The sequence below is a fragment of the Trachypithecus francoisi genome, unplaced genomic scaffold (assembly GCF_009764315.1).
Source record: "Trachypithecus francoisi isolate TF-2019V2 unplaced genomic scaffold, Tfra_2.0 Lachesis_group9, whole genome shotgun sequence".
In the NCBI taxonomy this organism is placed as follows: Eukaryota; Metazoa; Chordata; class Mammalia; order Primates; family Cercopithecidae; genus Trachypithecus; species Trachypithecus francoisi.
The window spans coordinates 5,663,225-5,690,501 of NW_022681474.1; the positions used below are offsets into that span (position 1 = coordinate 5,663,225).

The 27,277-nt window shown below is 36.9% G+C and overlaps 1 protein-coding gene across 2 annotated transcripts in view; it reads left to right on the forward strand.

Moving 5' to 3' along the window:
• USP6NL (USP6 N-terminal like) overlaps positions 1-27,277 on the forward strand; it is a 157,417-nt gene that overhangs the window by 82,355 nt on the left and 47,785 nt on the right. For both annotated transcript variants that reach the window (XM_033210007.1, XM_033210006.1), the window contains 4 exons: positions 488-555; positions 2,553-2,635; positions 9,600-9,639; positions 18,562-18,642. In XM_033210007.1, the coding sequence (XP_033065898.1) occupies positions 488-555; positions 2,553-2,635; positions 9,600-9,639; positions 18,562-18,642 (272 nt within the window). The remainder of the gene's footprint in view (positions 1-487; positions 556-2,552; positions 2,636-9,599; positions 9,640-18,561; positions 18,643-27,277) is intronic.

The window sequence follows — 27,277 nt, forward strand, 5'->3', positions numbered from 1 at the left end:
TGTTGATAAAGAGAACTAAAAGGCCAAACAAAGACATATTTGATTCATGTAAAATAAATATTGTATCTTGTGCTAGTTTATTTTGTGGCGATCCAAGTTCCTTTACTTTTTAAAAGCCTTTTTGAATGTTCGTCTCTTCTACCCAAGTGGGCTTCATCTGAAAATTTAGAGCTTTCAGTTTCAGTTTCTACTTAACATCAATTTCTATGAAATTTTAGATCCAGCATTGATTCATGAAGGATAAGATTTATCGTGTGCTAAGTTTGCCTTAATAAACTTGCTTTTTTATTGAATATTATTACATGTATTGCTATTACAAAGTTGTAGTTACAAATACTTAACTCATCCTTTTATTTGATTTTGTTGATTTGTCATTTTAGGCAGTATTCATTTTTTGTTTTATTTTTATTATGTCTTAGTTTCATAATTAATTAGCTTTATGATTCTTTCAATAACAGTTCATCTAAATTTGATGTCTTCTCTGCAGATTCAGACCAGGATGTAGCACTCAAACTTGCCCAGGAGCGAGCTGAAATAGTTGCTAAATATGACAGAGTAAGTATCCATATTTACACTTTGAGTGAGTTTTATTAGAAAAACCATATAAATAGAAATGGATTTGCTTTTTGGAGAGCTTAAATTACAGAAGCAGTTTGTTTACTTCATGGGGACATAGAAGTCATCTTTCTTCTCTGACTTCATCTCCTTTCTTCCACCTTTTTCCACTTCAGTCTGTTGCTGTTCCTCCAGCACACCAGGCTTGCTCCTCCTGCCTCAAGGCCTTTGCACTGGCTATTGCCTCTGCCTCTGACACTTGTGTCCCAGATATCCTCATACCTCATTGCCTCACATCTTTCGGATCTTCACCCAGATGCTACTGTCTTACTGAGATCTCTGACCTCCCACCTCCCTGTTTAATGCCCCGGAACCCCAGCACTCTGTACACCTGCCGAGACTCTACATTCTAGGCAGGAATTTCTTTTGTTTGATTTACTTTTGTATCCTAAATGCCCAGGACATTACCTGATTTACACTAGGCACTCAATAAATACTTGACTAAGTTAAGTGTGTGGAATTACATATCCATTGCGTTCATAATTTACATCTATTATAAATTTGCCATGGATCTTAGATTTATACAAGCATGTAGAATTTCCTTTAGCATTTTATCCTTATGTTGGTATGGAATCTGTTTTTTGATATTATAGAAAATCACAGTTATTGACAATTGACATACCTCCTTATAACTTACCTCCTGAGGTTTATAATGAGTCCTAGCAGTGATTTATAAATGTCATGTTTTGTATTTGTTTCACTTGCTTGTAATTATATATCTGTTCCTTTTGATTATTTGTGAGGATAACAGGAGATTAAATCATAGAAAGCCACCTGCACTGTGCCCTGCTTCCATGAGGCATACAGGTGGTGCTCAGCAGTTATGTTCCCAGAGTTCATTTTTGGAACATCAAACACAGTTTCCTTCATTGTGATGAGGTTTTATTTTAGTCCATGAAAAACTTAGTTAACTTATTTAACTGCTTCACTCATTTAGAACCAGTGTCACTCTCATTCAAATGCTTGTGTGCAGTTTTTTCCCCACACAGTTAACACAGGCCAGGCATCATGCTAGGCCTTGGGGATTCATAGAAGTGAGTGGCAGCACTCCTTGCCTTGCCTACAGGATGCTCACAGTGTACTGAGAGGAGAACACACAAGCAGACAGATGGAGGTGTCCACAAGACAGTTGGGAGTTTGAGTCTGAAATTTGAGGGACTTGTATAGATAGTTATATTTGGGGTTTCTGCACTGATCAGTGTTAGTTAATAGTCTAAGAGTAAATGATACCTAGATTAAGAAGAGCAGCAGGCTGTGGACCGAACTCTGAGCACACCATCAATGATGAGTTACCCATGAAAAAGCCATTAGAAGAGTTGGCGGGGCACGAGGAGACTGTGAGAGTACGACGTCACAGGAGTTGGGAAGAGGGAGTGAGCGACACTGACAAGTACGCTTCAGAGATCCATTAGATGAGGCTTGAAGAGCGTCCAGCAGATCTGACAGCTGGAAGGTCATTTTTGACCTTGGCAAGAGTAGTTTCAGGCTGGCATAGCTGTGAAGTAAAGAAATAGACGAGGAGCTTCTCTGCCTGCTTCTCTGAGGAGTTTACATAAAAAGGCCAAAAAAAAAAAAAATCTCTTTTTCTGAGACGTTTGGTCTAGAACCGTAAGGTTCGGCAGTTTCTTCTTGAGTGCCTTCTTATCCCCATCGCTCTTCTTTCCTCATCAGCTTCCCCAAGGAACCCTGGGCTCAGCTACGCATCAGCTGCTGCTGACACACAGCACCTTCCAGAGTCATAACTAGGAAATAGTGTTTATCTTGTCAAAAATAGTTGGGTTTAAAGGGGGGAAAAAAGTTAAGGCTTGTAATGCCTCACTTCCAACTCTTATTTTTCATAATACGTTAAAAATAGCTCTTATTTCTTCATCCTTTTATTTTAAAAAATTATACAGTTTTGTAAACTGATTAACACCTATTTTTGTGCCTTATTTTAGGGACGAGAAGGTGCAGAGATTGAACCTTGGGAAGATGCTGATTACCTTGTTTACAAAGTCACAGATAGATTTGGCTTTTTACAGTAAGTCGCATAGATTGAAAGCTTGCTTTTTTGATTATAATGTTTCTGTGGTCACCTATTATACTGATTTTCTTTATTTTTAATATAATTGCTGTGAATAAGGAATAGTCTTACAATATGCTTTTTGGTACTAAATTCCTGGGTTTTTTAACAACTCTGTGATTAAAATTTAACTGTGTTTAAGAATATAATTTTTAATATTTTTTGCAATTTAGTAAGAACATTAAGTGCAGTAGATGATATTAATAATTCAACAGAGTTAAATGCAAATGGATAATTTGTATTTAAAAATAATTATAAAACATTTCATTCTGTACCAGTGCATTTTAAAAATAAATAGCAATTCAAACTTTAGTGTTATGCAGCCTAAAAATTAGCCTTGTAAAGAAATGCCATTCACCTTCCTTATAGTTATAAATGTATTCATAATATTGCTTCTCATAATTAATTCCATTCATCCTGCATATGTTGTATAAAGAGTTGAGAGAGGCCTAGATCACATAAAGGAAAGCAGTTAAAATAATTTGGATCCTTAAAAACATCCTGCACATGATATGAATCTGTCTGTTCTGATTCTGGTATTGTTTAATCAGATTCCTACAGGCTAGAGACTTCTAGTCATCTTTATGCTTTGGTTCCATACAATTTAAGGATTAACTAAATTTTCATTCAACTGTGCTCTTTTCTAATTTCATTTATTATCAATAGGAAAAAAAAGCCAGGGCTGCTTATTTTATACTACATGATTAAAATTTGAAGGAAAAACATTCATTTTTTTGTATAGTTCACAGTAATGTACAGTCCTCTGACCTTAGTTTCTCCTTTTTTTTTTTTTCTTTGAGTCTAGAATTTATTTTGTTGTGTTATGTTTTTCTGACAGTAAAACCAACCAGCCAACAAACAGAAACAGTTCCTGGAGCTGGAGAATGTGTGCTCTTCTTGTGGCTTTACTGTTTTCTGGTCATGTAGCCATTTTGTGCTTCATTTTTAAAACAGGAATTAGTTTATATACCTTTTTTTAAGTACCTTCAGGTGTACTTGAGGCTTTGAAAAAGTAAAATATAAGAATACTTTATAAAGTTCTGGACAAATATTAAGTGTTATTATACCTAATGACATTAGCTATCTGAAATGTTCTTCTGAGTAGTTATAATCAGAAAACTTTGTTTTGTTTTTGTAGAGACAGGTCTCGCTCTGTTTCTCAAACTCCTGGCCTCAAGCAATCCTCCCACCTCTATAATCAGAAGGCTTTGAACTTCACTAGACTAACAGCAATATTTAACTGTGATGGAAATTCTGTTCTTAAATTAAACCTCCACCCCTACTTTTTTAAAAAATCAAACTTGGCTACAAATGTGACAAGAAATGATTGCATATTTGTGTGGGTTAGTGTGCAGATCTGGGGTATGAAGACAATTTAAGCGTTAAGACTAGTAACACCAGTGGGTCCCAGACTTGCCTGCACATTAGAATCAGCTGAGAAATTGTTTAAATAGATTTCCAGGTCTTTCCTAGATTTTGATTCAAAAGATAGGAGACACCTCAGCTGATTTTGACCTTCCCAAGTGATTTTGTTGGGAATGAACAACTATACCAGATTTTTTATTTTTATTTTTTAAATCATAAGATGGTCCAGTATGGTTTAAAATACATATGGAAACCTGTGCATTCCAAAAAGGATCTATTAATTACCTAAATTTTCTTTTCTTAATTGCTTAAAACAACATGAGCTGGGCCCTAGAAACAAGAGGTAGTTTTTTTTTTTTTTTTTTAAACTGGGGAATGCTGTATTTGGCTTTTTAGCATTCTGGATTCCAATGTAAAATTCTAATTGCACAAGTACATTATTAACGTTTAAACACACCCATGTGATCACACATACACAGTCCATTAATTTGGGGGAATTGAAAACATACCATCAAGTTAAAATGAATTTTAAGAAAAAACTGCATTCACAAATCTGAAAGGCATACAAAAATGAAATTGTAAGATAATGAATATAGGTGCCAGCGAAATTTCATGAAATATGCCTGCAAATGTGGATCCACTGATTTGCCCACACTTGTGATAGTTGGGTGGGAAGACATTCCCCAGTGAAAGCATCCAGTCTCTCTGACTCTTGTCTACTGAGAAGCATTTCTGGGTATAAAACCGTATTTGAACTATTACAACCGTGAAATAAGTGGTTCTGACCCAGGAGCCTAGTCTGTATTTGGCAATCTGAATATTGCAGTCAGTTCTTTTGTATTGTTTTTTCACTGTCTGTGCTAAGGTCCATTTGGGTCTAGTGGGGAAAAAGTGCTAATATTTATTGTACACTTACCGTGTGCTGAGCACTGTTCTATGCTCTTTACATGGAATAATTTAGTTATTCCCCTGAAAAGCTCTTTGGGGTAGGTACTATTTCTGTCTTCCTCTTTTTAGGTGATGAAACTGAAGCACAGAGTTCAAGTAACTTGCCCACGTTGTATTGACAGTGAGTGTCAGCTCTAGGGTGTGGACCTTGGCAGTCTTCCTGCAGAGCTTGCGTTCTGAACTGCTACAGTATGCTGCCTGTTGCTGCTTTCTTGTATTTTAAATAAGAGAAATACAGAACAAGTGCTTTGAAATTCCTAGAAAGAAAGTTAAAGGGGGAAAACGAGGACCCAAAGAGAAGGATGCTGTTTGAAATGAACACTGCTATTGAGATATGCACTAAGATAGCTAAGCTCACTGCTTTTTAAAAAATAAAGTAGATTGGTACTCGTTCTCATACTATCACACTAATTTTATTTACTCCATGATGTGGTCCTAAAACAGGCAACACAAATGAACATAATGAAGCATAGAAATAGATATTAGGGTAATATCAAGCCTTAATACATTTCACCAAAATCAGTGATTTTTAGTACAATGAGTCGTTTAAGTAAAACATTTTCTCCAGATACTGTTACTAGTGGTTTTTATTGCTTGTCACCACAGACTGGAGTTTTATGCACTATTGAATAAAATCACTTGGTGTAAGCGTTTAGATATTATTCCCTGTCACACCTTGATCAAAAGAGCATTTTTTTTCTACTGTCTTAGTTCTTTGGACTTTTTGATTCATTCTGCAATGAAATTGGGTTTTAAGTGTCAATGTTAATACAATAAAATGGCAAAAATAACTTTGTAATCTTTGTTGCCTGAGTTTATATCTAATTACAGTTTTAGAAGCTTAAATTACCTGTTGTTATATGTGGAGTGACAGTAATTAACAAATATAGAACAACTTGGTTTTGGAATAGATTACACAATAAATATGAAGGCTGTTACCAAACCAACTGAGCTCTGCTAGATGAGCAACCTGTTTATTTAGTACTCAACAGTGAGGCGTTCTCCCCAGTGTGTGCCATGATGGAGGTAAAGCTGGAGAATGGAGAAACAGAGCTTGTTTAAGGAAGAAGTTGGAGAACTAACATTTTAATCAGAAATAGTCACTGCTAGTCTACTTAACAAAGAATGTTTGGTATTTGGATGATGAAAGATAATGTATTTAGATCACAAATTATTAATAGAAGAATTAGAAGGAAGTCATACCAGAAATAAAGAAGATAAAAATTAATACCAAACTTCAGGTTTTCAGCTACTTATCAAAATGTGTATATTTATAAAATATAAATGTAGTTTACTATGACTGTATAAAATGACTGTATATGATATTCAGAATAAAGATGTGTTTTGTTTTTAAAGAATATCATTAGCCAGGCACGGTGACTCACGCCTGTGATCCCAGCACTTTGGGAGGCTAAGGCAGGCAGATCACAAGATCAGGAGTTCGAGACCAGCCTGGCCAACATGGTGAAACCCCGTCTCTACTAAAAATACAAAAAATTAGCCGGGCGTGGTGGCGCACGCTTGTAATCCCAGCTACTTGGAAGGCTGAGGCAGGAGAGTCACATGAACCCAGGAGATGGAGGTTGTGGTGAGCGGAGATCGCACCATTGCACTCCAGCCTGGGTGACAGAGCAAGGCTCCGTCTAAAAAAAAAAAAAAAAAAAAAAAATATATATATATATATATATATATATATAAAATTTTGATTACAAAGACTTGAGAACTCTTTCTACCAATCCTAAACATTTTGACTGGGTTAAATTTAAACTTAGATAAAATTTACTTTAAAAACAAAAATAAAATTTAGTCAATATAGTCAACTTATTAATTTTAACAAGTTAACTTTTATGTTTCCCAATGAAAGTTCATCTTATAGTTAACATGAATACTCCACCTAGCTGTTGAGAGCTTATAGGCACGTAAACTCTAATTAGTAATACTTTCAAAGTTTAAGAGTAGATAAACAATGTATCTAGTTAAGGTCTCTCTCTTTCTAGGGATGACTGTCTTATGGTTTTCCCTTACTGTATTTCTTTTTTTTTTTTTTTTTTTTAAGAGACGGAGTCTCGCTCTGTCACCCGGGCTGGAGTGCAGTGGCCGGATCTCAGCTCACTGCAAGCTCCACCTCCCGGGTTCACGCCATTCTCCTGCCTCAGCCTCCCGAGTAGCTGGGACTACAGGCGCCCGCCACCTCGCCCGGCTAGTTTTTTGTATTTCTGTGAGATATAGGTACTTGCTATCAGCTTGGTGTTTTCTTAAAGCAGCCTTTAGGTACCCTTAAGCTCTTGTTCTCTAAGGCAGGGTTTGTCAAACATTTTCTGTAAAGAGCCAGATATGAAGAATCTTTGGCTTTGTAGGTCATACAGTCTTTGTCACAACTGCTCAACTCTGCTGTTGCAGCATGAAAACAACCAGAGACAACACATTCATGGCCGAATGTGACAACGTTCCATTAAAACTTTACAAAAACACACAGTGGTCCAGATTTGGCCTATGCACCATAGTTTGCTGACCTAAAGGAATTCTGTGCATTTGCCCAGATTGTGGTCCTTCTTTTTTCTCCTCCACTTGAAGGATATTTAGGAGGCACGGTAAGGATGCATCCATGCCTGCAGGCATGTGTTCATCCTCCTGTTCATACCTTCATTCAGCACCATTTACTGAGCTCTTCCCGCATGCCAACGTGCGTGTTCTGGACATTACATTGAGCTCTTGGTAAGCAGCAGCAGTGTCGTCCTCAGAAGGATGTGAAAGTTAAGCCTGTGCTGGCACAGAGACTTGAGGGGGAAAAGCTCTGTGGAGATTGGTATGCACATAGCAGATTCTCCACGAAAAGTTTTAGACATGGAGAAATCATGCCAGAACATCTATATAGGAAAGCTGGACCACATACTTACTCTGTCATCCATCTATGAGGTCTGAAGACTTTTTTATTTTTAATCAGTTTTGTTTCTTCTTGAGAATTGTTTTCTCAGCCTCCATCCCTTTTCTTCATATACTTCTGCATGGTCTAAGATCTTGTCTGTCTGAAGTTGAACCCACTGAATTAGTGCTAAACATCTCTCTGTTAGGCTGAATGACTAAGTGAAAATATTAGTTTTATTATCTGTGAAATGAGAGATTTGGACTCTCTAAGATCTCTTTTGGCTGTTACTCTTTTTTGTTAGTTTTGTGGCAGTTGTAATCGTTCACCTAAGGACTCCTCGTAGTAGAAAAAGAATGCCTTTGAAAATACCGAACTGGTGAATACTGCTCTATCATGCTCTTCAAGATAGTATATTATTTGATCTCACGAGAAACTAAGGCAAGAATATAAACATAGTGTTGCCAAAACAGTACTACTGAGAAGGCTACTCAAAGTGCATAGCTTTGTTTATGAATAGCATGTGGTTTTTATATTACTGACAGTTAATACAAGAATCTCAGAATATTTTATATTAGAGATAATATCACAAATATATCAGAAATGAATTTGATCTTTTAGTGTATATTTAAAAAATAATCTCTTGAAATTTTGACAGTGAAGCGTTCTTCTCCCTTTTTTTTTTGGAGATCGAATTTTGCTCTTCTTGCCCAGGCTGGAGTGCAGTGTGTGCGGTCTCAGCTCACTGCAACCTCCACCTTCCGGGTTCAAGCGATTCTCCTGTCTCAGCCTCCCAGGTAGCTGGGATTACAGGTACCTGCCACCATGCCTGTTTAATTTTTGTATTTTTAGCAGGGATGGTGTTTCACCATGTTGGGCAGGTTGGTCTTGAACTTCTGACCTCAAGTGATCCGCCTGCCTCAGCCTCCCAAAGTGTTGGGATTACAGGTGTGAGCCACCACACCCAGCCAAGCATTCTTTATTGTACTGAATAAAGTTTTCTCTTTAAATTCACAAGTCTATTGGAGGCAGTTTGTTCCTTATGCTATTTTTTTAAACAATCATTGATTATAGACCGTAGTTTGAACCAAGAGTGGAGGTGGTGGTCTAAAGCAGAGGGTGGCAAGCTGTGGCCTGTGAACCAGATCCAGCTCACCACCTATTTTTGTAAAAGTTTTGTGGGAACAGGGCCACACTTGATTTACGTAGTGTCTGTGGTTGCTTTTGTACTATGACATCAGAGCTGAATAGTTGTGAAAAAGATGGTATGGCCCAGAAAGCCTCAAATACTTACTGTTTAAATATTTATCCTGCTGGAAGAAGTTTGCTCACTCCTAGTGTGGAGCATTGCTGTCCAGTGGACCTTTCTGCAGTGATGGAAATGTTCTATATCTGTACTGTTCAATATGGTAGCTTTTAGCTACATGACATTCATGCACTTGAACTGTGCCTAGTGAGACTAACTCAGTGTTAAAGTAAATTAAATTTTAATGTGAATTTTTTGTTTTATTAATAAATGTGTCTTGTGGCTACTGTATTTGACAGTTCAGGGCTGGATTTTGAAGATGGGGTGCCCTGCGGTTCTAGAGTAGCTATTGTTTCATATTGAATTCAGCGAATGGAAACTTATGTACCTCTTGTGATGACAAATAAGTATTGTATATCTTATATACCTATAAGTGTATGAGCTTTTAAAAGTTTGTTTTGATTTCAACAATTTCATATAATACTGTTTTTCCTCTGCAGTGAGGAGGCGCTCCCAGATCATAATGCAGCTGTGGAACGGGTAAGTCCTGCTCTTGATTTATTTACAGTTACTGGTGAATTGCCTTTGTTAGAAGAATAGAATTGACCACGTTTGTGATTTTAAGTGCCATATTATATGGAAATGGTACAGTCATTGTTAGATTTTGGACCTCATTATGTCACTGTAAGATAGTAATAATGGTGAAATAATTTTAGGAGATTTTAGGAGATTCTGATAGGTGCTTGAAAGACTTCATTCTAGACTGGCAGGTCCCAATCTAGGTGTGCTTCAGAACAGAGAGGCTTTGAGGGCACAGCTGGCCAGGTCCCCCCTCAGTCTATGAAATCAGCCTCTCTGGGGAGGAGCCTCTTGGTAGGTAATTTTTAAAGGCTTCACAAGTGATTCTCATGTACCCTGTGGCAAATAAAGCACCATTCTAGACCAGCAGCTCTTTGAAACATGACTGTTCCATGAGATTTTAGTAAATTTCTTACAAGAACCAAAATCATTTTCTGTGGGTCAGTATTTTAGTATTTTAAGTACTTAGAGAAGTGTTACATAGTAAACTTGTCAACATTTTAAAATCTTTCCTTGTTATACATAGCAAGGAACTGGTTTCACACCCAGGCATGCCTTTGAAGTAGTGACGGAATGTTTTAAGGTTGCTTGAAATCTCCCTTCTCCTCCCCACTTTTTCTGTACCAAAAAATGAACTGTAGAATGAAAGTGGGGGTATTGACTGGGATTTTTATCAGTTCATATATGTTTGATGAGGACAAGGGGCTGAATTTCAGATAATGAAGGTGAAATTGGAATTGGAATTTGAAAAATATTTTAGAAAATCTTCCTGATATCAAACTTTTCTGAAAATCAAAACTGTAGCAAAACCTTAAGATGTAGATGAAATTGCCATTTTTCGTATATAGAGAACCCTATAGGCAGACCTGCAGTTGAATTCTTTTGTGACTGCTTGGTTCTCTCTCAGTATCATAACCTAGAGGTTTCAGCAAATGAATATCTTTCTTTTAATATCTACATTATTGAATAGCAACTATGTATCAAGCACTGGCCTAGTTCTGCATAGAATGCTAGGATTAAATAAGACATAGTTTCTGCCTTGGAGAAGCTCACATCCAGTGACTACAGGAAGATCCAGTATGACAACAGGTAGGAGATGACTGGTGGCTTGGTGGGGCCATAGTATATGTGAAATGCAGTGGTAGTGCAGGTGGAGGGGAAAGGCAGATTCTTTGTTGCTGAGGAATGACTGAGAAGGAAGTAATGACTAAGGGTGAGAACTTAGTAATGCTGCCCCTGTGAACTTTGTGGCAGTCCACCTTGAATAGGAACATAAGGATTTGTTTCCACCCTCTGACTGTGATCTCTCTTTTGGGCTGAATTAATGTAATGAATTCTTTATAAAACTAAATATATTGACATAAAGACTGCCAGAGATTGTCCCTTCAAGTGTTACAGTGTCTTTTATTTGAGAAATCAGGAAGAGTTGGAAGATATCTTTAACAAAAGATATCCACATTTGGCAAAATAAAAATCTGGCAATCCAGTATTGACTTCTCTCTCCAACACTCCCCTCCCCCTTTTGTGATTTCCTGGTCCAGAAAGTTTGAAAGTCTTCAGATCAGTGATTTAAATGATTCAATAAATGGGGCGGTAAAGAAAAGAAGAAATACCGGACACAGAAGGATGCAAGCTTGAGGAATATTGTTTTTCAAAATTTTTTATTAGTTTTTTAAGAGACGTGCCTATACAGTAAATGACCTCTTAATGCAGTTAGGCTTATAATTAATTGATTGTTTTCTCCAAAAAGTTTAATTTAATGAGGAATCACTAAAAAATGATCTATGCATACCTTCGTAATTTATTTTAAAATAAGATATAACTTTATATTCACTTATCAATCTTTTATTTGGGGGTGGGGACAGGATTCAGAGGCTGTTGATTGGGTTTCCCTAAGGCCTTTTGTATGGAAACTGCACTAATATGACATACTGCCTTTTACAATTTCGGTTTCTTTAAAGTGGAATGAGAACTTAGCCACATGCAAAACAGTCTAAGACTGGAAACCTCTTAGTTTATCAGGATTTCCCCCAAGTTCTTCAGGTTTGAGTTAAGTTCTTGTGTTCTATGGTGACTGCCTAGTCCTAGTAGCCAAGTTCTACTATTTCCAGGAAATGAATAATAAAAAAGTTTACATTTTAAAAATGGAATAAAATCTAGAAATGATAGTCTTGCTGCATTCAAGTGTATGCTCTTGAAGCATGCTCTTATTTCCATTGGGGAAGACTTGTACACTAGTACATAGTCGGGTAATCACAGCTTTCCTTCCAGCTTTGCCAATGTGTTATTTTACATAAGGCAGTTCTCTGTTTAAAATAAGAAGAGTAGTGTACAGTCCTTCCTAAGAGGATTAGTATTGGTGTTTACTAAGTGCTTTGGTTTCCCCCAAACAGGCACTTAAGCACATAAACAAACATTATATTTACTCTGTAGAGAACAGTATTAATAATGGATTATATTGTTTCATTGAGCTTATTGATGATTTTAATAAGGAGGAACAGATACGTAAAACTATGTATTTTCATAGATTCAGCTATCCCTTCATGTAGTGCAATCTTTTGCATTGTGTATAGAATATTGGAACTTATTTATATCTTTAAAAAATCTTAATGTAGTATGAAATCTTATTCAAGATACGTGACTGACAGACTTTCCAATGTCAGGGTGTTCTGTAAAAGCAGACACATTTCTTTTTGTGCTTCCTGTCTTCTTCTGACCTCTGCTGGTGAGGTCTAGGCATGCCTGACTCCCATCAACTTTGTCCTCACTCACGAGTCCTAACTGAAACGAAAAACAAACTGTAAGATAGGGAAAAACCAAACTGTTTTTCCTACTCTCATACTTCACACAGCACAGAATACTTCTGGTTACCAAGATATGTGTTGGTTTTTCCCCAAGTGTACATAAATGTATTTTCTACAATTTAACTCAATTCTGCCACTAACCAGAGTAGGTGCAGACCTCCCAGGTTAAGAGCTCACTTCCATAAGATTGCCTGTCACATCCGAAGCCAGTTGAAAGCCTCAGGTTATCACCTGTGAGGGGCTATAAATTAGAGGTTCCCACGACCTCCAAGAGGGAACTGGGGTAGAGATCATATAGTTCTTATTATATCGCAGTACACACTAATGTTCAAATAGAGCCATTAAAGCATCTGAAGACTTGAATCTGAGCAAATCCCAAGATTTCTTATTCTACAGAGAAGGCTATGTAATATCCATCCATGAATTGTGTATGTGCCTAGCCTTTACTATCTGAATTATTAGCCATGTTAATAGTGGGAAGGGCCTGGGACCAGATAGAAGACAAAGCTATGCAGATGATTCAACAAACGATTATTGAGTACTTACTGTTCAGCTGGTCCTGTACAGCGTTGAAAATGTAGTTTCAGGTCACTGGAGGTTGAGAGGTAACAAAGAAGATATTGGTCCCAGTTTTAATCCTTCCACCCTCCTTGCCCCAGTAGGAGAGGCCAGTTCTGACTTAGAGGCAGCATCAACTTAAGACAATAGGGTATGATATCATAAACTTTAAACAGAAGTTTAGCTCTTCCCTGGAATCAGCTCATGGGAAGAAAAGTATACAGCAGTGTAGCATGTTCTTAGCCAGAAGAGGTAATGGAGAGATAGCAGAGGGAGTAGAGGTGGAGATGATGGCCTTTGCATTATTTTCCTTGGCTGCGTGTTAGCTCTGACATTCTGAGAGAAGTAGAACTTTCTTATGTCAGGATCTTCTATACAATTTTAAAAATTTCATTGGTGAGAAGCACATCCAGTGCGCAAAATTTAGTTTTGAACATCCTCTCCACTAAAGGGAATCCCAGATTCTTGAACTGATGGCTGATTCCAGGTTGAGATAGGGAGAGTATAAGGTGGGCCAAAAATCATTTTGTACCAGAACACTAAGAAATGATAAAAGACAGATAGGGCATATCAAAAGGACAAATTTGAAGGGGAGAAATTACCACTCAGACGGGAAGTAGTCTAACCCACCTCCCAGGGGACAGTTTGAGGTTCAAAAAGAATAATAATGATAATGGATTATAATACATGAAATCAAATAATTCTTTAGACTATAGCGATATTGAAAGGGGAGAAGCTAGAAAAGAAACTTTTTAATGTCCAAAGTTAATAATGTCACTAATATAGAAGGAGTGATAGAAAAAAAACCCAAACACCATTTTACCATCGTCACAGTCATAATTGATTCAGGTAGGGATCATCAATGGATGATGAGACCATTGGGTAGAGTTGTTAAGGAACACGACATGCACCCTGTCTCAAAGTATATCACATGGATTATTTATTAGCTACAAAAGGGAATTTCTCTATTAATGGAAAAATCGGGCAAATACCTTTACTGAATGATGAAACTGTAGCATCATCATTGAAAGTGGTACAGCTTGGCATCATGTGCATCTGATATGATGTGGTGGGAAAGACAACATAATTGGGTGATAATCCTGCTAAAATCCAGAGGAGCCAGTCACACCACGCCAGATAGTGTGGCCTGGACTCTTCAAAACGTCAGTGTCATCGAAGACAAAGGCCAGGGCACTTTGGGGACATGGCAGCAAAGGCAATGCAGAATGCATGATTGGATTCCGAGTTGCCCACACCACAGAAAAAAACAGCTTACTGTAAAGGACAGTCTTGGGACAAGTGGGGAATTTGGTGTATGGGCTCTTTATGAGGTAATAATCAGTTTTAAATTTCTTGGGTATAATGGTACTGGAATCATGTAGGATAATGTGTTTTCGTTCTTAGGCAATACGTACTTGAAATATTTAGGGATGAACTTCATGTCGTGATTTTCTAATGATCAGTTACCCCTAAAAACCCAAACAGTATAAATGAAATCTAGCAAAAGGTTAATAATCTGTGAATCTCATGAAGCATTTATAAGTATGTGACGTGCTATTCTCTCAACTTTTCTGTAGGTTTGAAATACTTCAAAATACAAATTGAGAGAAGCAAGATGTTTGTGTGTGAAGCCAACAGAATTATTTAATATCAGTTTCACATAGGCTGTTAACATCAGCAGCTCTGCCTTTTGGCAACACTTTGAAAAGTGTTACCCACATGATGGAATAATTCCATTTCTACTGTTCTGCCACATATGGGATATTATTAACTTCTGGTTACTTCTGTATTACAGCGATCACATTGCTATCAGAAATAACATTCTGGCTTCAATCTGTCTGTTCAAATTCATTCTACTTCCCACCCCTCCACCTTGAGACCACAGAATGTTATTAATTCCTTCATAGTGTTCAGTTTTTTTTTCTTATGTAAATTCTGTTTAATTTTTAAATGTTTAACTTTTCTTATATAACAACCACTGTATTAGGTGATAAAAACACAAACATACCCAGTCTCTATAGTCAAGGAGTTCATACATTGATAATACAGTTTGGGCATTTAGGCCAACTAGAACACAGATGTTAGGTGCTGTAACAATGATCAAAATAATTCTCATTTTATAGATGAGACAATTAAGGTGCAGAATGATTAAGTAGTTTGCCCCCAAATGAAACAGCATGGGACAGAACTCAGATTTGAACCCAGGTCGTCTGGGTCTTGAATCCATGCCATGGAATGCTAAGGGAACAGTTGGTTTTGTTCCTTGGAACATGCTTGGAACATGGAGAGAACTGGGAAAGGTTCCAGGCATTGGACATTTGACCTAGGTCTTGAGAGGATGCGTAGGATTTTACCAAATGATGGTGAGAAAATCACAGGGAGACAAATAGGAAACATTTGTCACAAAAGCTGAAAATGCATTGTGTATGGGAATGACAAATAGTTCAGGGTGGCCAGATCACAGAAGTAGCAGGAGGTAGAACTAGAAGGTAAATTGGGGCTACATTCTGAAAGGCTACTCATATGTGCTATGCTAAGAAATTTGAACTTTACTTCTAGAAAATGGGTAGCCATTGAAGGGCTGTGGGACATGTGTGAAGGGTTGTGGTAGCAGTGTGGAAGCCGGAGTGAAGACAAGGATCCCAGCAGGGAGTTTCTGTTTTCATCCAGGAACTCTGATTACCTGAACGGGGCAGAGGACAGGATGGAAGCAGGAGACACAACATGGACCCAGCAGAGTGTCATTTGGGGGTGGGACGTGAGAGAAAAGGAGGACTTATTGGGTAGTGATGGTGTTAGTTCATGTCAGGGACAGAAGCATACTAGCAGCATGTTTGGGAAAATAGTTTCAGTTACTGTCGACTTTAAAGTCTCTGTTGAACTTGAAGTGGAGTTTCTAATACGCTATTATATTCCAGTTTTGTCTTGTTGTGATTGAGTCTGTGGCAAGATGACATTCCTTAGCTTATTTTTCTGGGGCACTTAAGTTCACATTTGTCACATGTAAATATGTTTTCAGTTACTTCTTCAAAATAGTTGCTAGAATAGTTGGCTTCAACATCTTTGGTGAGAAAGTATATTTCATCTATGAATTATAGATTCATGGTTGGGGGAAAAAGACTGTCATGTGCATTCAAGTTTGGTATTGTTAAATGGACAACATTATGGAGTTAACACTTAAATTTGATTGAATACTGATACATAATTTTAGAATTCTGTAGCTTCCCAAGGGGTGTGTGTGTATATATATAATATATATTTTATATATTATATTATATCATATATTTTATATAAGATATATACAATTATATATAATATGTAAGATACAATTATATAATATATAATTAGATATTATATGTAATATGTATTATATATTATATAATATATAAAAATATATATTATTTTATTTTATTTTTTTCCTGTAGGGGAAAGAAAGCATACTTAATGATCCTTAAATTTTTTTTTTGTATGTGTGTGTTTTGTTCTTGCAGTGTGGGAATGTATAGCATTTAAAGTAATCTGTATATATGATAATCATCAGAATGCAAAAGTGTGCCTTTAAAAAAATGACTACTTCCTAAAGTTATTCATTGATAATTCATGGTCATAGAAATGAAGGATAGCAAGAGACCTACAAGATCTCAGCAGGGTTGTTCCTGGCAAAGTGTATGTTATTATACTCTTGGGTTGGCTTGAACTATTTGGTGTTTTCCTGTTGGTGGAAAAAAGGATTATGCTTTGAAGAAGTCAGGGGAGAAAGTGCAGAAGAACAAAAAATACCAAATGGCAATTTAGATCAATCTTAATTTTTCACAGCTTGGCCTTCTCTAAAGTCACATTTAGCAGAAACATTAATTAGATTTCAGTGCCCCACTGAGTTTTAAAATTAAACATATTTCTGGAACCATCTGCAACATTTTATCACTAATAATATAATGAGGAATATGCTTAGCCTTTTGAAAAATGTGAATTATAAAATAATATCTTTTGCTCATGAGTGCTTATCTTTTGTGAGAAACCCATAAAAAATTGTAAAAAAGAGATAATTTAAGAGTTTTAAGAATATGCCTAAAATTGAAATTCTATAAAAATGTTCTCATTGGTGAGATACTTTTCCTAAATTCAGGATTTTCTTTGGAATTTTCTGCTGCTTTTAGGTCTAAAAATATTAGTGGTGAGGCATATATGCCATCTGCCAGCATAATGCCTGCCTGTTTGAGGCTGGATTGCAGACAGTCAGTAAGGAGCTGCTGCTTCCATCCAGGAATGATGATTGCCTGAACTAGGGCAGAGGACAGGATGGGAGCCAGAGATGTGGTGGCTCGGAGTGTATGTCCTGGAGCCAGGCTGTCTGGCTTTGAATCCGTCTTCTACCACTTACTAGAGGGGTGACTTGGGACAAATCCCTTAAGCCCTTTGTGCCTCTGTTTCCTCATTGTACAATGGTGACGATCATACCTACCTCGTGGGGTGGCAGTGAGCGTGCATCCTTGAGCATAAAATGATTTCCTTTTCTGGGTAGACTTGTATTTCCATTGCTTTTTATTCATATACTTACTACACTCTTGGGCCCAGGCATTTAGGAAAAAATATTCCTTCTCTTGGAAGCCAAAGAAGTGAAGAGCGAGCATTTTCCATCTCACTTTCCCCATTCCCCAGCCTTGCCCCTGAATTTCACTTGAGTGGGCACACAAAAGACCTCCCCCAACTTTGGCAGCCTGGTGTCCTGATGCTTTTGTAAACCGTTTGGAGCTGCTGTCAGCCCCTGCTGTCTCAAAAATAACACGCATTCTCATGGCCGCCTAGAACATTCTTTCGCACATTGCATTTGATTAAAAACCCTAATAATCTCTCTGTTCCTCGTTTTGGGATCATTTTCTCTGGCATGCCTAGGTGGATTTGCCTGCCCCTTCTGCGTGGCCCTTCCTGCCAGTACCAGTGCCTGCTACAATGCAGTGTGTTCCTTGTCCATTGTCCTTAGCACCTGGTCAAATTTCCTTAGGGGAGCAACTAGTACTTAGTATTTTTTTAATAGTTTGCCTTTAGCATAAGGCTCGTTACACATTAATCTTTCCATAAATAAATAAACCACCACTTTTGCTTTTAAAAAACTAACTCTCACTAAAAACATCAATATACTAGAATTCAGTAAAATAAGATAGAGAATTAAATTTCAAAGTTGTGTTTTTGTTCCTTTGTAAAATATTTCAAAACATTAAAAAATTTTTTTTGTTTAAATTTGTAGAATACACAATATTTTGGTTACTTTTAAAGTCTTGGAAAATTTAAATAATATCTTTATCTTTTTACCTAGATAGAGCATTTCCTATTAATCTTAACTTTAGCTATGGACTAGTATTGATACAGTTCTGAGATTATCCAACTTTTTAAAAGTTAGATAGGGTATCTGCTAATATAGCATAACTTTTTAGTTCTTTTTTTAGCAGCATTTTCTTTGAAGTGTTTTATAATTTGTAAGTAAAGAAACAAACCACAACAATGAATTTCAATTTTATTTTAGCAAAAGCACCTGGAAATTGAAAGAACTACCAAATGGCTGAAAATGCTGAAAGGATGGGAAAAATACAAGAACACTGAAAAGGTAATTTAAAATAATGTTATTTCCATATGAAACTATATAAACTCAATGTGGATTTTCCTAGTAGAAGTTATTCTTTAATTATAAGAGTATTACATTCATATTTGGTTTTGAAATTTTGGTTTAATTTAGCAGTATGCCTCAAATTAGGAGTTTTTATATTGTAAGTAGCATAATACCGATTCAAATTGGTTTCAACATTTGAGAGTGTGTATTGGATGGTTCAGAGGTGGGATGGGTTTCAGGAGTGATTTAATTCAGCTGCTTATTGAAGTTGCCTGTGCCATAATTTCTTCCATCTCTTCTCTGCCTTCTGCACTGTCAGCTCCATCTTGAGGTTGGCTTCCCTTTGAGGTCAGAATCACTGGAGCACTTCCAGGCGTTATATCCACAGGTCATACTGCTCAGAAAGAGAGAGGGTTAGCCTTTGGAAGCATTCCCTCAAGTAGAAGCAATCTTCTTTTTCAAAAGCTTCTAGCAAACCTCCCTTTTAATCTTTCTGCCTTGCATTGAGTTTGTGCTAAGTTAATTAGAGAAAATTACTGACATATATTAATATCACCAGGCGTCTCATCAGAAAAGTCTTTAAACAGTGGGAAGATGTCAAGCTCCTGGTGGTGGAAGTTTTCCAAAGCTGTAAGTTTTATTTGAAAGGTCAGATATCATCCGTGGCAGTAAGTACTCTTATCAGTTATCTTCCTTCAAGTGACAGGCTCATTTAAGATATTTTTGAGAAAATGCCTGCCAAATACCTAATGCTGAGTGACAGTTGCTTAGTTATTCAAGTAATAACAGTGTTTTGTGAAAATGTTCATGATTCAAACAATTTCATCGTAAGCGCTTTTTCTTGAGACAATCATTGCACTTGGTTGTGCAGCACAGAGCTCCATATGCACCTCCCGTGTCATCATTCCTCGTTATGTTAATGAGACCTCTATCAAAGGTTGATATTTAATCAAGTTAACACTTTTTACTGCATCATCGAGGGCATTCTTAATTTAAACTGATTTTTTAAAACATGGAGTGGGGAATCACTGATTCTATAGTACAGCATTACTGCTGCCTTCATTTGTGCCAAGAGCTGGCAGTTTTTACCACCATAGCTTTTCTATGATCAGTGCAAAAGTTTCACCATAGCTTTTTTATGATCAGTGCGAAAGCCAGCACTGTAAAAAGAAATAGTTTTATTATGAAAATCGTTTTTATTTCATGGGCTATATTTTAACACTGACATCTAAGCCTCAGTTTCCTCATCTGCAGAATGGAGATAATAGTGTCCCATTTCAAAGGGACAAAAAAAATTTCATGATTTAATGCATGTAAAGCACTTAGCATTGTACCTTACATAGAATAAGCATTCAGTAAATGTTAACTACCCCTATTAATTTCTCGAAGGAAGGGCTGAACAATAAAAACATTTTAAAGGAAAAAAAGAAATCTTACTTAGTCCTGCCAGCAAAACACAACTGAGTTAACTGTTGGGATTTTTGTCCATTTCCTCACACTTTTTTCAATGCAATCCTTTCTTTTCCCTTTTTGTATAGGTACAAATTATCTTATGTCAACATTTGCCAATAAGAATTCCAAGGAGCATGAGTTTCTTGGGTTCTGCTAGTTCAACAGAAGCAGTAGTATAGCCTGATGGTGAAGAGGCAAATTCTAGAGGCAGACTATCACGGGTCAAACCCCAGCTCTGCTACTTCCTAGCCACGTGACATTGGGAAAGGCATTTAACTTTTTTCTGCTCTACTACCTACCCCATTAGGCTTGTTGTGAGGATTAAATAAATTAGTTTATGTAGAGCATAGAATAGTGCTAGGCACTTAGTATGCAGTCAGTATGTGTTGCTTATTATTAAATGAGGAAAGGGCTCTCTGGTTAAATAAAGTTGGGAAAACTTGAGCTAAACAAAATTAAGCGACATTTCTTTCTTTACTGTAGGATTATTTGGTCTTTAATATGAGGTATGAATTTTTAAAAGGGATCTTAAATCACATGAAACTTAACCATGGGAATCTTTTTGACATGGGTATCTTACAGAGCTAATGAACCTTTTCTTTTTGAGCATACCAAATATCCTTAGTCAGGCTCTTACATTACTTTATTTTCATCAGGAGTGAGTTCATTTGGGGTTGTTGATTTTATTAACTGGCTGTTATTAGCATAAGGTTTGAACTCAGGATGTTTCTAAGGACTGGGTTCAAAGTAGAATATTAGTTACAACATCTGTTCTCTTGTTTAATATTTTGCAGTCTCACATTGGCCTACATTTGACAACTACTTTACATCTTTGTGGAAAGATTGCTCAAGTGGTAATTACAGGGTAGATTTCAATGCATTGCACCTATCCTTTAATCTCACATTCATTCTAATAAAATATTTGTAGAATTATATGGCTTTATGTTCTTCTCTGGTATACATATGCCTATGAAAGTATGTAAGCCTCTCTAAAAATGAGCAATTCTACTGGGCTATTATTCTGACAGCAACTCTGGCTAATGCAGTTCCCATTAAGAGAGATTTTAGCAGTGCCATTTCTTTGAAGTATAATTTTGAAGCACTCTCCCATAACTATAATGCTAGAATCATTTGATGATGTATATGGCCCAATTTGGTGTGAAACAGAATGAACCTTCTAAAAGAATTACTGCTTTCAATTCACACCTAGTTTTAAATTGCATTCAAGTAAAAAAACTAGCATTTTTTTTCTTGTCTTTCAAGGAGAAGTGTGTTTTCTCTCCACAGATTACTTACTTATATAGTAGTAATACAGAGAAATTCTTAAAACATTTGAAATAAAAATATAGCTCTGGTAGGGAATATTTGGATTTTTAGAACCCAAGCTTTAATGAAAAAAAAAAAAAAATTCCATTAAGGTTGTTTATGTTACCTCTGTTCTCACAGTGACTGCCTCCCTATGTACAGTAGTATTGTATTGTTAATTTTTTGTTTGTTTGTTTGTTTGTTTTTGAGAGACAGGGTCTCTGTTGCCCAGGCTGGGGTGCAGTTGCGCAATTACAGTTCTCTGCAGCCTGCAGCTCCTGGGCTTAAGTGATTGTCCTACCTCAGCCTCCCAAGTAGCTGGGACCATAGGCAAGAACCACCATGCCTGCTAATTGGAAAAAAAAAAAATGTTTTTTGTTTGTTTGTTTGTTTTGTGGAGACAGAGTCTTGCTTTGTTGCTCAAGCCGGTCTCAAATTCCTGGCGTCAAATGATTATCCTGCCTCAGCCTCCAAAAGCATTGGAATTACAGGCAGGAGCCACTGTGCCCAGCCTGTATTTTAAAAATACAGTCTATGAAGTGAATTTATCTCTGTTAAGTGGAGACCATTATGATTTAACTGGTCATGATATACTTGAAATGGAGGCATATTGCTTAGAAATAAATTTCTTAAGGTTACACAGCTTGTTAGCAACAAGCAAAAGAATGTCCAGTCTTAGAACTTATTTAACTGTACCATCTTTTATGCCAGATTTCCCTTTTGGTGTCTGTCAGGGAAGTAGAATGTAGTTAACACAGTAGGGCCTTGTGGATGGTTTAAAACTTTTTTAGATGCAGATTTGGGAGACTTGTTGCTGTTTGAAGGCAGAAACAAAGGAGCCAGTGGAGCAGGGATGATTAGAGAAAATGGAGAGGCAGTAAAAGGCATAAGCAGCTCGAGTGAGCCTCTGTTTCATGGCGCACACTCGCACAAAACTCAGCCAGACTTGCTGGGCTGAAAAGTTTACTCACTGGCAGCCATAATGATGTGGATTGCACACTTGTCACTGAATCACCAAAGTTTAGAAAAAGGTACTGAAAACATTAGTCATTTGTTGGAATTTTTTTTTAAGTTGATAGATTTTTAAATGTTTCTGGGAGACTACTGTAGACTTTTTAAAGATTTTATGTATCATATCTATGAAATAAATTTGTAGAAGAATCTTAAAAGTAATACTTTTCAAATTGGAATACTGAAATGTTGTTACAATTCAATATGTAGAAGTTCTTTATCATGGTTGTTAAGAGTATGGATTCTGAAGTCAGACTCAGACTGAATTTGAGTCCTTGTGATACAGTTTCTTTTGAGCTAGTTACCTAACCTTTCTATGTCTTAATTTTTTCATTTGTGAAATGGATATGTAAATAATAGTACCTACCTCTTTAGGGATGCAGTAATATTACAATGAATAAATTAATTTAGAAACACATAGCATAGTGTCAGCTCATAATAAATAAAGTGTTCTTTAACTATTGTTATTATTACTGTTGGACTCATCATTATCCACATCCCTGCTCCCACCCCCACTTTTCCCTTCCTGGCACATTCTTATTCAGTTTTGAGTTTATTGTCATTTTCTCTAAAGGAAATCCTTTCCACCTCTCACAGGATTAGTTCCTCCTTTCTTCTGTTATCTCTACGATAGGCTCAGGATGACAGTGCCTGTGTTGGACCCATAAGAAGTGATCATCACAGCAGATTCATGGCACTCACCACAGCAACTTTGTCCCTAACCTTTTTCTAGTTCTCTCTTAGAATTGTATGTATCCTTTTGTAGAAGGGCTAGCCACTCCCTGATAGCTTCTCTCGCAGATCCAGACAGTGTGATGCCCACCATTCTTCTTTGAACACTCAGGCTCACTGGGGAGTCTGTCTCTACCACCACCTCCCCCGTCAGCACTATTAGCAGTTCATGCATGTGACTGTATTTTATGATAAAAGATTCTCTGTTTAAGTTAAATTATCAGCTTATGTATTTCTCTTCCCACTACACTGTGAGCTCCACAGATCTTTTTCATGTTTGTAGCCACAGGACCTCGTAAGCGCTGGCCGCAAAGCAGGCATTCATTATAAGTATCATTTTAGAATGAATGAATGACGTTCGTTTATGAGTTGAGGACAGACAACCAGCTATCACTTTTTACTGATAAATTCTGCCACTTTAATAAAGCAGTAATTTTTAGAAGACAGTGTGATTTGGCAGAAAGTCCCCGAATTTGTAATAAGATGGAACTTTTTGACCTAGGGCAGATACTTTTCTTCTGTATCTTGTTTTACTTCCATTGTAAGTGGAACCTGTGCACTGAACCTATATTATAGGGCTGATGTGGAGAAGATGAAATGCCGCTCTGTAGTTGAAGGATTATCAACAACTGTGAACTGGACTACTGTTCTGAGGAATAAGCAGATTTCATCCAAACTGTTGTGCTTCTATGATAGTTGAAAATTTGTGAAGAAAGATGTGTAACTGTAATAAGTTAGTAATAGTACAAGTATTTGAAAAACAATCAGCATAATTAGAAAATTTTTATTTTAGGGTCTTATAATTTCTTTTTCTGCTATATGTGATTTTGTGTACATATTTTGTTTTGTCACCTCCTACTGCTTGGATTCCAAAGACATCCTTTTTATATTCCTTTTAAGTTTTTGGTGTAATTATATTATCATTATTTTAGTGCTTTCTGCTCTTGGGCTTTCTTAACACTTTCCTGTTCACTATTCCATGTATTTCAGTAAGTCCAGTGGGGCAAAACCATGTACCATGTACACAGGGAGATGATCTTTGTTCCATGTGCCATGGACACAGGGAGATGGTCTTTGTTCCATGTGCCATGGACATTGGGAGATGGTCCTTGTTTTTTTATGAACTGTAAAATCAGTCATCTTTTATAACATCTTATGCTTATTACTTTTGGGCAAGTTATTTAACCTCTTTGTGATTCACTTTCTCCATCGGTAAAATTGAGTTGTTGGTATAATAAAAGTTATAGAATTGTTGGTATAATTAAATGAGGTAAATATCCATAAATAGCTTAAAGGGATGGGATAAAATAAAAGTTTAACTAGTTAAATAGTTTCTTATTTAAATGGTTGTTAAATAGTTTCTAATAGTTGTTAAATAGTTTCTTAAAATAGTTTCTTGTGCATGGTAAATGCCCAGTAAAAGTTTGGGTTAATTGTTGCCGTGGGTGATAATAATGACACTGTATCAGTGTTTTTTTCTTAGCCTTTCCCATATGTGCTTGATTTTTAATTTTAGCTCTGTACTAGTATAGGGACCATTAATTTTTTATTTCTACCCCCAAATCTCCTACTTTTTAATGTAATCACATCTATTTGATGGAGTTTTTTCCCTAAATCTAGATTTAACTTTAGGATAAATGGTGGACAGTAACTTAGGTGCAATTATTGAGTACAGAATTGAGCAATAGCAACAGAATAATGTCTGAAGGCTTTTCTATTAATTAATTAATTAATTAATTATACTTTAAGTTCTAGGGTACATGTGCATAACGTTTATATCATGTATAACTCCCTAATGCAATCCCTCCCTCCTCCCCCCTCCCCATGATAGGCCCCAGTGTGTGATGTTCCCCTTCCCGAGTCCAAGTGATCTCATTGCTCATTTCCCACCTATGAGTGAGAACATGCGGTGTTTGGTTTTCTCTTCCTGTGATAGTTTGCTAAGAATGATGGTTTCCAGCTGCATCCATGTCCCTACAAAGGACGCAAACTCATCCTTTTTGATGGCTGCATAGTATTCCATGGTGTATATGTGCCACATTTTCTTAATCCAGTCTGTCACAGATGGACATTTGGGTTGATTCCAAGTCTTTGCTATTGTGAATAGTGCCGCAATAAACATACGTGTGCATGTGTCTTTGTAGTAGAGTAATTTATAATCCTTTGGGTATATACCCAGTAGTGGGATGGCTGGGTCATATGGTACATCTAGTTCTAGATCCTTGAGGAATTGCCATACTGATTTCCATAATGGTTGAACTAGTTTACAATCCCACCAACAGTGTAAAAGTGTTCCTATTTCTCCACATCCTCTCCAACACCTGTTGTTTCCTGACTTCTTAATGATTGCCATTCTAACTGGTGTGAGATGGTATCTCATTGTGGTTTTGATTTGCATTTCTCTGATGGCGAGTGATGATGAGCATTTTTTCATGTGTCTGTTGGCTGTATGGATGTCTTCTTTTGAGAAATGTCTGTTCATATCCTTTCCCCACTTTTTGATGGGGTTGTTTGTTTTTTTCTTGTATATTTGTTTGAATTCTTTGTAGATTCTGGATATTAGCCCTTTGTCAGATGAGTAGGTTGCAAAAATTTTCTCCCATTCTGTAGGTTGCCTGTTCACTCTGATGGTAGTTTCTTTTGCTGTGCAAAAGCTCTTTAGTTTAATGAGATCCCATGTGTCAATTTTGGCTTTTGCTGCCGTTGCTTTTGGTGTTTTAGACATGAAGTCCTTGCCCATGCCTATGTCCTGAATGGTACTACCTAGATTTTCTTCTAGGGTTTTTATGGTATTAGGTCTAACATTTAAGTCTCTAATCCATCTTGAATTAATTTTCGTATAAGGGGTAAGGAAAGGATCCAGTTTCAGCTTTCTACTTATGGCTAGCCAATTTTCCCAGCACCATTTATTAAATAGGGAATCCTTTCCCCATTTCTTGTTTCTCTCAGGTTTGTCAAAGATCAGATGGCTGTAGATGTGTGGTATTATTTCTGAGGACTCTGTTCTGTTCCATTGGTCTATATCTCTGTTGTGGTACCAGTACCATGCTGTTTTGGTTACTGTAGCCTTGTAGTATAGTTTGAAGTCAGGTAGCGTGACGCCTCCAGCTTTGTCCTTTTGACTTAGGATTGTCTTGGCAATGCGGGCTCTTTTTTGGTTCCATATGAACTTTAAAGCAGTTTTTTCCAATTCTGTGAAGAAACTCATTGGTAGCTTGATGGGGATGGCATTGAATCTATAAATAATCTTGGGCAGTATGGCCATTTTCATGATATTGATTCTTCCTATCCATGAGCATGGTATGTTCTTCCATTTGTTTGTGTCCTCTTTTATTTCACTGGGCAGTGGTTTGTAGTTCTCCTTGAAGGGGTCCTTTACATCCCTTGTAAGCTGGATTCCTAGGTATTTTATTCTCTTTGAAGCAATTGTGAATGGAAGTTGATTCCTGATTTGGCTCTCTGCTTGTCTGTTACTGGTGTATAAGAATGCTTGTGATTTTTGCACATTAATTTTGTATCCTGAGACTTTGCTGAAGTTGCTTATCAGCTTAAGGAGATTTTGGGCTGAGACAATGGGGTTTTCTAAATATACAATCATGTCATCTGCAAACAGGGACAATTTGACTTCTTCTTTTCCTAACTGGATACCCTTGATTTCTTTCTCTTGCCTGATTGCCCTAGCCAGAACTTCCAACACTATGTTGAATAGGAGTGGTGAGAGAGGGCATCCCTGTCTTGTGCCAGTTTTCAAAGGGAATTTTTCCAGTTTTTGCCCATTCAGTATGATATTAGCTGTGGGTTTGTCATAAATAGCTCTTATTATTTTGAGGTACGTTCCATCAATACCGAATTTATTGAGGTTTTTAGCATAAAGGGCTGTTGAATTTTGTCAAAAGCCTTTTCTGCATCTATTGAGATAATCATGTGGTTCTTGTCTTTGGTTCTGTTTATATGCTGGATTACGTTTATTGATTTGCGAATGTTGAACCAGCCTTGCATCCCAGGGATGAAGCCCACTTGATCATGGTGGATAAGCTTTTTGATGTGCTGCTGAATCCGGTTTGCCAGTATTTTATTGAGAATTTTTGCATCGATGTTCATCAGGGATATTGGTCTAAAATTCTCTTTTTTT